Genomic DNA, 12,634 nt, shown 5'->3' with positions numbered 1-12,634 from the left:
CACAGGCGCGGACAGGCCCTCCTGCGCTCTGGCCCTGATTCCCTGGGGGTCGGCCGTGGGGTTCTGCAGGATGTGAAGAACCGGGGACACCGGGTCCCGAGACGTCGACGGAACAAAGCATGGGAAGGGGCCACCCATCGGGTCTTCCTAGAACAGCTGCCTCTCTCTTTAGGAGTGGAGTGACCTTCCCGCCCCCACCTGGTCTGGGCCTGCCTTTTGGCCCCAGGAAGCCAAAAGCTCGCGACCGCAGAGGCACCAAGGCCCTATACTCAGATGCCCCCAAGACACCTTTTCCCTGACTCTGGCTGCTGCAGGTGTGTCGCCCGCCCAGCCATCAGCGCGTCCTCTTGCCTCGGCTCCCCCTGCCTGGATGGGGAAGCTCAGGGAGACTGAGCCAAAGAAACGGAGGGAAAAGCCTTAATAACCCTTGTAGAAAATCAGAGCGCAGATGCTGTTATAAAGAAGGCGGAACATTGGTATATCATAAACTCAAGGCCAACGACCCATCAGAGAAACTAGCCAAGGACAAGAACAGACGGCCCAAGTAAAACCAAAGGCCAGATGGCCCCTGCATATAGAAAAAGATGCTCAGGCTCATTGTTAAAGATGTGCAGTTTGAGCCGGGGGCATGAAGCCCCTGCACCGAAAATCCCATCGATTCCAGGCAGGAATATCTCAAGTTTGAGGCCAGCCTCAGCAATTTACCTAGACCCTGCTTCAAAAAAGGGGAGGAGGGACTGAAGATGTAGCTCAATGGTAGAGCACCCCTGGGTTCAATCCCCAGTACTGGTTTAAAAAAAAAAAAAAAGATGTGCAAATTAGAGTTGAGGAGGTAGCTCAGTGGTAGAGTGCTTGCCTAGCATATGGGAGGCCCTGCATTCCATTCCCAGCACTGGAAATATCCCTTAATATAATAAAAATTCAAAAATTGAATAATATAATCTGCTGAAGAGGGTGAAGGGAAGGTATTTCCATAGGGCGTGCAGTGGTGCAACCCTGGTGGTGGGCAGTGTGGCGGATCCTGCAGTTATAAATGCATTTGCCCTTGGCTCAGCAATGCCAGCAACAACTGCATCTGCATGTATCCAAGACACACATGGTTACTTATCTCATCAGGGTTTATAGTTTTAGATGATTAGAAATAGCTCCGGTGTCCATAGGGGTCAACAGAATAGCTATGGTACATCCGTCTAACAGAATACTGTCCAGCATCTGATGAAGCTCTCTGAGGACAGAGCAAGCCCTTCAAGAGACAGCAGAGCATGGCAATTAAGAACTGGGACTCAGGAGACCAGACCTGGCAGCTGCTGCACTGACATAGACCCCCTGGGACTGCAGCTGGCACAGGGACAGCAACAATGACACTGAAGATGTTTCATTGTTTGACCCAGAAAAAGAGACAATAGACCAAGAAAATCCAAAATCAGGCATCCACTGGCATCATTTTTCCATTTGTTCTATCCATTTCCATTTGTTCTATGGGTGCCATTATAGCCTATGTTCTCTATGAATTGCTCAGCATCGGCTTCATTGCCTGTCTGATGAGAATTATCTTGTTGCTGCTATGTGAATTTGGGGTAGTGAAGAATGTCGCAGCTAGACTAATGGTTGGCCTCCTGTGGTGGAATCACATGGATGAGGATGGAAAGAGTCATTGAGTGTGTGAGTTCAGGAAGGCAACTCCTCTGGAGTATAAAACTGTCTCAGAGGCTGAATCAAGAGTGTCTTGTTTGGAACTGATTGCCTACATCGCTGTGGTTGATATTTGCCCTTAGTGCTCTCTTCAGTGGTTGGCTGTGGTTATGGTGGGTGTGGTGCTACAAAGTGCCATTTTGTAACTGTATGGTTACAAAATGGGCAGCAGGAAGAACTTAACCAGCATAGCTATGTTGTACTCGAAAAGTGTCATTGGAGATGATCAGATTTCTTAAATAGAGAGCAAGCTTATGCATTCTGTGACATTGGGGAACAACCAAAGAGATTCTTACTTACTTTAGAACTGTTTGGAATCAGTCCATTGCAAAGAGGAATATCAGTTTTATTTTTTTCACTTAAAAACTTTGTTCAAGGGGCTGGGGCTATAGCTCAGTGGTAGAGTGCCTGCCTCACATGTGAGGCACTGGGTTCGATCCTCAGCACCACATAAAAATAAATAAATAAAAATATTGTGTCCATCTACAACTAAAAAATATATATTTTAAAAAACTTTGTTCAATAAAAGAAAAAAGCTGTGCAAGGTGGCGCGTGCCTGTAATCCCGTGACCTGGGAAAGTGAGACAGAAGAATCACAAGTTTGAGGCCAGACCTAGCAAAGTGCCCTGTTTCAAAATTTAAAAAAATAAAAATAAAAATGTCGGGGGATGTAGCTCAGTGATAAAGTGCCCCTGGGTTCAATCCCCAGCAAGAAAGAAAAAGAAAAGTTTTCCTACTAAGTTTTTTATTTACTTTCTCTAACAGAGTTAGGAAATTTGGGTCATAGGAACATTGTCGGAATTTATTTTATGGTGTACATATCTACTTACAGTATGCATATATGCATATAGTAATGTCTCATTATATTCCGAATTAATATATTCATTTATATATGTTTCAGAGATCTTTGCATTTTGACCCATAGAACCTGGGAGGATGTTCTTAATCTATCTCAAAGTTCTATGTGTTTACATGCTATTTCTGTAGGTTATGTTCAGAAATAGGTTTTGATTCCATTGTAAGAGTGAACACTTAGTTTGTGTATGAGTTGGAAAACTGTTAATTTCTCATATATACTGTATGTTGAAATTGCTTACTTTAGACATGCACAAGTAAAAACCAAATTCAGGCCAGTCCTATTGACTAGTTTCTAAAATGTTGTGTTTATTTTTATACTGCAACAAGTCATTTACTTAAGGCCCAATTAAACATAAACTTTAGAGTTTCTGTTTGAGAGATACCCAGGGATTGCTGCTACTCTATTCATCACATGGAAAGGATAGCCAGATTTTACTTTGGAACTTCTTGGAAACTCTTCAATGGTCTTTGGGCTAATAAGATCTTATCTTTTATTACTAAATGAGTATTATCCGTATGTCATAATAATAATCGTTTAATACTTGGCATAATAAATGCCTAAAAGGCATTTTATTTTATGAATTTTTTCTTGCTATAATGGGGATACTGTAAATCATACATTTATGTTATTTTTATGGGAGAGGTGGGTACAGGAGATTGAACCTAGGGCATTAACCACTGAGTCACATCCCCAGTCCATTTTCTTACTGTTTTTTATTTAGAGACGGAGTCTCACTGAGTTTCTTAGTGCCTCGCTAAGTTGCTGAGGCTGGACATGAACTTTTGATCCTCCTGCCTCAGCCTCCCACACCGCTGGGATTATAGGCATGCACCACCTTGCCTGGCTTAATGTTATTTCTTTAAACAAGGTAATATATGTAACTGTAAACTAAATCAATCTACAAAATGTTGTAGGCATCTGTAAATTCTGTTGTAGTTTCTATAAACTTCATTGGAGTCTTTTAATCAGATTATGTTGTGAATATATTTATACACTGTTAAAATATTTTTAAAGGTGTTTAGTTGAATAAATATCTTTGTTGGAGTGATAGCTTGGAAGGTGCACAATTTCACATTTGTATAAAACTCTATTGTCTACAAAACAAACAAACAAACATAACTGGACTCAGGACAGCCTGCCTGGCTTGGGATTCCAGCCCCATCACTTACTGGCTCTGGGCCCTTGAGCAAGTTAGTTAAACTCTTTACTGCCTCTCTACTAAATGCCCCCTTAACAGTAAGAGAACTAATAACGATACCTATCTCATAAGGTTATTGTGCAGAGTAAATGAGTTAACATTTGCAAAACACCTGGGAAAGTGTCTGACCACCACGTTAAACAGAAATTCTAGATACAGACTGATGTGTCTTACATGCCACTGTGTGTGTGCGTGCGCCCGCGCGCGCATGGGTCTTGGCCTTCCATATCCAACATCCTCAGATCCAACTAACTTGGAATCAAAAATATTTGGAAAAAAAGTTACTTCTGTACTGAACACGTACTGACTTTTTTCTTGTCATTATTCCCTAAACAATATAGTATAACAACCATTTACGTAGCAGTGACATTGTATGAGGTATTGTAAGCAACCTGAGGATGATATAAAGTATACAGGGAAATGTATGTCAATTATATGTAAATACTACACCGTTTTATGGGAGATAAGCATCCATGGATTCTGGTATCCATGGGGTTTCCTGGAACCAATTCCTCTTAGATCCTGGGAGATGACTAATACATGTATTTACAATTTGTACAGAGAAACTCTCAAGGGATACATAACAAACGTATTTGGAATTCAGGGTAGAAAATAAATGCAAGAGATTTCACCATAACCTTTTACATTGTTTTGATTTTTTTCACCACATGAATAAATGACTATTCAGAAGAAAAAAAATGAAAAGGAAGTTGCAGGGTCTCTTCCATGTCAGGCAGCCATAACATGGCTGGTGGAAATAAAGGAGCATCGCCTGAGACAGACTAAAACCTGTGACATTTCCCTTTAATAGGACAACGCAATGCTAGAAATACACAAGGTGGGTACAACTACGAGGCACCAGGAGCAGGAATGAGGAGACTCCCTCCTTCACCAGGAAACATGCACAAGTGTCTCATGGCCAATAAAATAACAATATTTATTTCATTTTAAAGTTATTTTTTAAATAACATCTTTCCTATGAAGAACTCAAGATACATCTGTAAAACTTCAAATTTATAACAAACTCTGTGAATACTTGTAATTTATAAACAGGGCTAGATGAGGCAGATAAGAAGGCAAGAGGGGAACAGGGAAGGGGAAAGGCCCAAGAGAATGAGCTGGCAGAGGGCCTGTCCACCAGTCACAGAGAAACACTCAGCAGGGGACAGCAGGCCCAGGTTACTGCCTGGTGGTGAATTCATAACTCCCGTCTTGACCCTGGGACTGCTGGCCCAGGACTGACACTGTAAGTAAGCAGGCCAGCCCGAAGGAGGCTGGGGGGACAGTGAGCGCCGCCTGCAGGCAGCATCAAGAGGTGGTGGAGAGGGGTCAGGGAAGAAGGGGTCACAGAGGAGGAGGGAGGGAGGGATGAATGTGAGATAAGAACCTCAGTGTGGTAGAAGCCACACCAGAAACACCCAGCAGCAGTGGCGACAGGAGTGGGGGGTTCCAGGCACGGAAATGGGAATGAAGGTCTGTGTTGGATTTGAGTGTTAGAACCGGAAGCTTCCTTCAGACTTCCCAGAGTGGAGGAGCCAGGATGGAGGGGTGCTGGGCAATGTGCTGAGAAGCTGGCACTGCAGATCTGGACTTAGGGAACAAGAGTGGGGCCAAAGGTCAGGAAGGGCATGCTACCCAGGGAGAAGCCCAGGAGGGAGTGTCCGTCTCTGCGACCTCTGTTCTGAGGACAAGGTTCTATTTCATTCACGGAAGGAAATGATCAAGGTTTCCATGCAGGGAGCATTGGGACCATCCACAGGGTTGGCATTTTCTGGGCTCCTGATTCCTCCTCAGGCTTCACCACGATGCAGTTGCAGACATGGCACAGCTGGTTGCTTGGACAAAAGCCCAGTGGGTTTGCAGTTCTCCAAAAACCCACATAGACCAACAGTGATGAATAAAAAGAGAAGGAGGGGGAGGAGGGTCTTCTTCCCATCTGTCTCCAGGATTCACAGTTCTCAGAAGGTAGAGGGAAAACACAACTTGACGTTTACATTCCTTTTACAGCAAACGGTTGTTCCAGAAAGAGCGCAGCAAAACCTGAATTCTTCTGAAGACAGATAAAGTAAAATGAACCAGTGCATCTCTGACTTCCTGTTGAGGATCCTGTTTAAAAAAAGTGAGAGGGAGGAATTAAAAAAAAAAAAAGCAATAGAAATAATCCAAATCTAGACACTTAGCATGCTAGGAACTAGTCATTCGATCCATGTGGCAAGCAAGCAGTTTCTGAACCGAGGGAGCTGAGGGTAGGTCACCAGGCCTCTGTTGTTTGCTTCATCCTTTTTGCTGGGGAGCTGGGAGAATGGGCAGGACGTGGGCTGGGGAAGAGGTTAGATGAATCCAAGCCAAGCTGGAGGTGGCAGGGAGTTCACCAGCTTCGTTGAGCAATAGGCAGAGGTCCCTGTTTATGTGGGAACATCGAAAAGGAGGCTGAGCATCAGGCACGCTGCCCCTGTCCCTGCCCCTACTGCAGTGCTGCAGTCTCTTCTCAGCAGCACAGCCTCCCTGGGTGGTTCACCTGGGCTCCTCTGCTCAGTGATCTCAGATGGCTCCACCTCACTCAGAAGGAAAGTCAGGAGGACTTCATAATCCTGGCCTTGGGCCCACTGTCCACCTATCTGACCATGTTTTACTACCTTCTTCTCTACTCAATCTCAGCCACACTGGCCTCCTTGCAAGGCCAGACACACTCTGGCTCAGAGTCTTTGCTGTCCACAGTCTCCACGGCTCCCTGTTTGTGTCCCCCTTTCATGCCTCTGAAGGTTTTACCCAAAGTCACCTCCTCAGCGAGGTCTTCCCCCAATGCCCAGGCTTACAACTGCAGACCTTCACTCTTCCCTTTGCTAGAATTATTTTTCTCTTAAGCATGTATCACTAACTGATAAACTATATCCTTTATTGTTCGTCTCACTTTACAAACTCCATGAGGTCAGGGAGCGCTGTCTCTGCCTCACTTCCACATTTAAAACAGCCGGGCACATAGCACATGCTCAGCAAATATTAGCTGAATAATAAATCAATGAACAATAGACCATTAGCAGTAAGGTGAGGAATTTAGACTATCCTATAAGAATTATAAATCATTAAAGGATTTTTTTATGTTAACATGAGTTAGGAAAACTAAATGCATTTCCTTCCAGAATGACAGATGAGAAAAAAAACACAGAACACCAAGTCAGATGCTCATATATTTAAATCCCAATTTTGCCACTTAGAAGCTAAATGACCTTAGATGATTCACAATCTCTTTGAAACTCAACCACTTCTACTGAAATACTTATGATGGCAATTTGTAGGGCTACTGAGAGAATTCAGTAAAACATGTAAAAGTGTCTCCAAGAGTACCTGGGAGAAATGTTAGTTTCTCTTCCTCTTTCTAAAAAACTAAGAAATTCCCTATCATTACTGTATCACTCAGGGTTCCAGAGAAAATAAAATAACACCTGAATTAGGCTAATTTGAGAAAGGTTAAATAAAGAGACTGGGCTGGGGACAGCAGAGCTGCCACCATTCCTGGGCCCTGGCAGGAAAGAAGCAACAGTTTCCAGAACCCAGAAGAGAGTCCTGTGGCGTAAAATTGCAGATCCTAAAAGCAATGAGAAGTTTAAAGTATGTTATTTTAACACACCTTATATCTAGGGAAATTACATGACCCAGATTTAAAAACATAAGACTAACAACAGAAACCAACCAAGCAAGGTATCTGAACAAAAATCCCAAATAACTAAACAGTAAAATAGAGGCAATTTTGAGAAACACAGATTACTTCTGAAAACACGTAACACTAATTTAAGTGGAAAGACCCAGAAAGCAAGAACCGTGGAAGGTCAAGAACAATCAATTTAGCAGACAATGATGAAATCTGGCGAGTTCCTTGCTCGATAGTTTCAGGAGAATGAACAACAGTTTCTTTAAATATACCAGCAGCAGGAAGGCAGTCAGAGAATCAATGTGACCACTTGATTATATACAGCACAAAAGGTAAATAAATGATGACATCTATGAAAGAAAGGAACTGGGCCAGATTTGAAATTCTATTAAAGTTGTCTGACCTAAGCTTTGAAGCAGCAGAGGCTTTAGCATTTTAAAACCAGTCTGAGAAATGTTTTAAATGACTACATTTAGAATACCTGCTGTGACTTAAAGGTATCCTAAAATGCAATTTTGTAGTGGAGGGCAAGGTGACTTTAAAGGTCCAGGTCAAAGCCAGATGCAAGAAAAGCTTTAGGTAATGTAAAGATAGGATAGAATGGAATAGGATTGAGAGTCCAGAAATACCGCATCACATTTGCAGTCAATTGATTTTCAACAAGGACAATCAATAGGGTAAAACTGGTCTTTCAACAAATGGAGCCAGGACAGCTGCAAACCTACGTGCAAAAAAAAAAAAAAAAAAAAAAAAAATTGAAGATGAACTTCTAACTCAAACTGTTTATAAAAATGAACTCCAAGTGGATCAAAGACCTATATTTAACTAAAATTACAAAGCTCTCAGAAGAAAAGTGTAAATCTTCATGCCTTCGACTAGGTCATTGTTTCTTAGCAATCATATGAAAAACACCCGAACCTAAAGAAAAAACAGAAAAAGTGAATTTCATTAAAAACTATACTTCAAAAAACACCATCAGAAAATGAAAGGAGCCGGGCACAGTGGCATAGGCCTATAATCCCAGCGACTTGGGAGGCTGAGGCAGGAGAATCTGAGTTTAGAGCCAGCCTCAATAACTTAGCAACATGCTAAGCAACTCAGTGAAACTATACCTCTAATAAAATACAAAATAGGGCTGGGGATGTGGCTCAGTGGTTCAGTGTCCCTGAGTTCAATCTCTGGCACCAAAAAAAAAAAAAAAAAAAGGACTAGGGATGCAGCTCAGTAGTAAAGCAACCCTGGGTTCAATTCCCAGCATCAAAAATTTAAAAACCTACAATGACGTAATAGACAGCTAATAACACATGTTTTAAAGGGTGAGGAAAAACTAGGACCTCATAAACTACAGATGGGCCACAAAGTAAAATGGTGAGCCCAGGTCCTTTCACACACTAGGAAAACACTCTACCACAAGTTACATCCCTAGTCAGGTGAAGCCACTTTGGAAAAAAATCTGAAAGTTCCCCAAAAGTAAAACAGTGGACATATGAGCCAGCACTTCCAATTTTAGGTATGTACCCCCAAAATAACCACATCTACCCAAAGCTTTTTTTTTTTTTTTACAAATTTGATAGCATCATTATTCATAATAGCCAAAAAGAAACAACCCAAATGTCCATCAACTAGTAAACAGATAAACAATGGAATACTATCCAGCAATAACCAGTAGACACATTGATTCATGCTACAACATAGATGAACCTCAAAAGAAAACAGAATAACCCAAGAAAGAAGTCTAAGGCAAAAAGCTCCACTTTGTGTTATTCCTCTATATGAAATATCCAACACAAGTAAAACCATAAAGACAGAAAGTAGGTTGGAAAGACCAGCAGGAAAACTGAGGGAAAAAAGTGACTACTTGGGCTTGGATTTCCATTTTAGGGTGATGAAAATTTTCTAAAATTGATGGCACTGATGATTATACAGTTGGGTGAACATACTAAAAATCAGTTAATTGTACACTTTGAATGGGTGAACTGGGTGGTAGGTGAATTATTCTCAATAAAGCTGATAATTAAAGAAAGAGAAGCGACAGGGTGTCAGTGTCACTTTAATGAGCTGAAGGGGCTAAGTTGAAGACTCCTAAGAAAATGCAACTCAAAAGGGAAAGGAGAGGGGAAAATGGGAACCGGTTACACGGAGCAGTAACCTCTGGACTGGGCAGAGGCAAACAGGAAGAGGATGGTTGTGACTTATCCCACTGTATTTCTTTCCTCCGAAAACAAAAACAGAAAGAACAACGAGTCCTCAGAGTTAGCCAAACATGAAGTACACAAGTTGAGCTGAAGTTCATAAAGTACAGTTGTCAAGAAAACTCTCCTGCAGAAGAAACTGTAGCAAAGGACAGAGAGGGAGATGATAAACACCGGGAATAGGTCTAATAAAAGATACAAAAGTACAGAAGTATTCAGCCTCAAATACAGAAAGGGCAAAAGCAAACAAAAATTATTCTTATTTAGACAGATAACTTGTGTGTGTGTGTGTGTGTGTGTGTACCAGGAATTGGATGCAAGGGTGCTTAACCACTGAGCCATATCTCCTGCCCTTTTTATTTGTTATTTTGAAACAGGGTCTCCCTAAGTTGCTTAGGGCCTTGCTAAATTGCTGAGGCTGGCCTCAGACTTTTGATCCTCCTGCCTCAGCCTCCTGAGTCTAGGATTACAGGCATACACCACTAACTTTAGATAGCTAACTTTTTTAAAAATATATTTTTAGTTGTAGATGGGCACAATATCTTTATTTTATTTATTTTTATATGGTGCTGAGGATGGAACCCTGTGCCCCACACATAAAAGGCAAGCGCTCTACCACTGAGCTACAACCCTAGCCCTGTGAGTCGGTCTCTAAGAGAATTACATAAATTTATCTCATTTAAACTTTCACAACAACTCTATAAGGTAAGTACCATCATAATCACCATATTACAGATGAGAACCAGGAAAGTTAAGTAACTTGCCCAAGGTCACACAGTAAGTATGAGCCAGGTTTGAATCCAGTATTTCAGCTCTAAAAGCAGCACATTTAACCCTTTACACCATAGTTGGATATTCACTGAGTGGTGAGTCCATATGTAAATATCTCTTGTATACATGTTAATCTGCCCTGGTATTCTGATAAGGTTGTCCACTGAAGCTGAAGGGTGTGGCTTTCAGGTGAGGACTTCTGAAAGGGGTCCTTTGCAGAAAATGTACAGAGGCAGGGAGGTATTCCCACCTCTCTCTGGGTCTCATTCTCTTGGGTCCTGATATCAGATCAGATGGCGAGAGGTGGCTCTTGAGAGACAGTGGTCACCAAGCAGCAGCCTGTATGGTAGAGTATGTATGGGTTTGGGAGCAAGTCAACGTGGCTTTGAGTCCTAAATCAGCAACTCGCCCTCTGTGTAACTTCTCTAAGCTTCCTTAATTGAAAAGCAGAAATAATTATAGTACCAATGCCATTGCTAGTTGAAAGAGTTTAAAAAATAAGGCAGGTAAACACTTAACACAGACCCTGGCAAATAGCAAGCATTATTTTTACATAGATTCAGTTTTTCTTCGAACTGGAGCTAGTCTGGGAGATAGGACTTGAAAGAGGCTAAAAAGCCCACAGAGAAAGCAACACGTATAATCCAAATTCTAATCTCAAGTCTCAATATCCCTGGTTCTTATAACTCCTACACAATTTCACAGCTTCTCAATTTATATTTCTAATAGTAATTTATTTTTTTTCCTAGTACTGGGAAATGAGCCCAGGAACACTCTATTATTGAGCTACATTCCTACCCTCTTTTATTTTATTTTATTTATTTTAGGATAGGGTTTCACTAAGTTGCTGAAGCTGGCCTCGACCTTGAGATCCTCCTGCTTCAGCCTCCCAAGTGTCTGGGATTACAGGTATGTGCCACCACACCCAGCTATTGTTAATAGAAATTTCAGGCTTATATGTCTCAAACAGAGCTCTTCTATTTTCCTTAATCTGTCCTTCCCAGTTCTCCCCATCCAGTAAACAGTACCACCATCCATTCAGACACCCAGGCCCAAAACACTGAAGTCATCCATGACTCTTTCTCCCTCACTACCCATATCCAATACATCAGCTGATCCTGCGGGTTCTTCATCTCCATTTTAATCTGACGATGAGTCTGATCATCCCTCACCACCTCCACTGCCACACACTGCTGCCTTTGGAGGTTCCTCTGGAACCCCTCTTGCCCTATAAACAGCCTGTTCTCAGCATGGCAACTGAACTCCACTCTAAATGTGCTCTCTCTCTCCAGAACTTTCCTTCACACTTAGTGTAAAACCCGAGCACATGATCTCCACCTCTGAAACTGAGGCCAACTCCCACCCCTCAGCTCACTCTCCCCACAGGGGCTTTGCCCTCACTCTTCCTCTGCCTGAAACACTTTTCCACAAGTGTGCCTGTGGCTCGCTCCCTCACCTCCAATCTCTGCTCACCTATCACCTCCCCAGGGAGGCCCCCCTAGTGGCCCATCCAAAGCCACTCTCCATCCTTCCGTCTCTCCTCCTCCTGCTTTGATCCCACATCCCTGTCTGGCAGGCCTGTCCCTTGTTCATCTGCTTCACGGCCTCGCCCCTGCATTTTCAGTGCTGTGAGCTTGGATTCATCTCTGTCCTTCATGCTGCACTAGCTACCAATGCCTAGAATTGAGCCTGGCATAGAATGTACTCAGTGACTTTTGTTTGCATGAAATGAGTTTATCAAATATTTCATTTGATTGTGTTTGTTCGTTTCCTTCTTGCTTCTATAGCATTATTATTAGGGCCTCCCCTTCATGGTCTGTCTCAGGGGGTGTCTGAGGAAAAGGCTGTGTACTCTCCACTTTTGGACCAGAATACAGCACTCCCTGAAGACCCTGCAGCGGCAGCTAGAGTGATTAACAAGAAATTACCATAGCACAGGTGAATGTAGGGGCAAGACTACAGGCTCTGAGGGGCAGGCACCCCTACTGTCACAGAGCCCCATGTGACCGCTATCTGCTGCCAAATACAGGTTGTTGGGGAGGCAGACTAAACAAGGTGTGAGTTTCATCATCCCCAAGATTCTGAATAGCAATCATTTCCCATGTCCTCTTCTGATCTTATCATAATCAGAAGAAACTAAGATGGCGGTGGGCTCACATCACACCTAGGGCTGGTTCAAGCAGGATAACCTTATGCTAAAGCACAGGTTCTCCCCCCACCCCCGCCTGTGCATTAAACTCACCTGGCTAGCTTTTAAAATACTGGATGCTCAG

The 12,634-nt window shown here is 42.6% G+C and overlaps 1 protein-coding gene and 1 pseudogene across 1 annotated transcript in view; one reads left to right on the top strand and one right to left on the bottom strand.

The window, feature by feature from the left end:
* The first annotated feature begins 273 nt into the window (after positions 1-273).
* Positions 274-1,931, top strand: LOC114099296 (Golgi apparatus membrane protein TVP23 homolog B pseudogene; annotated as a pseudogene).
* A 2,853-nt stretch (positions 1,932-4,784) lies between these two features.
* Positions 4,785-12,634, bottom strand: part of Pxt1 (peroxisomal testis enriched protein 1) — a 44,625-nt gene continuing 36,775 nt past the window's right edge. Inside the window, exon 5 of the mRNA XM_027943554.2 lies at positions 4,785-5,855. Within this exon, the coding sequence (XP_027799355.2) occupies positions 5,751-5,855 (105 nt within the window). The 3' untranslated portion in view covers positions 4,785-5,750. The remainder of the gene's footprint in view (positions 5,856-12,634) is intronic.

This window comes from Marmota flaviventris, chromosome 6 (assembly GCF_047511675.1).
Source record: "Marmota flaviventris isolate mMarFla1 chromosome 6, mMarFla1.hap1, whole genome shotgun sequence".
NCBI lineage: Eukaryota > Metazoa > Chordata > Mammalia > Rodentia > Sciuridae > Marmota > Marmota flaviventris.
The sequence above is the reverse complement of the archived record's forward strand: the minus strand, read 5'-3'. Positions and strand labels throughout refer to the sequence as shown.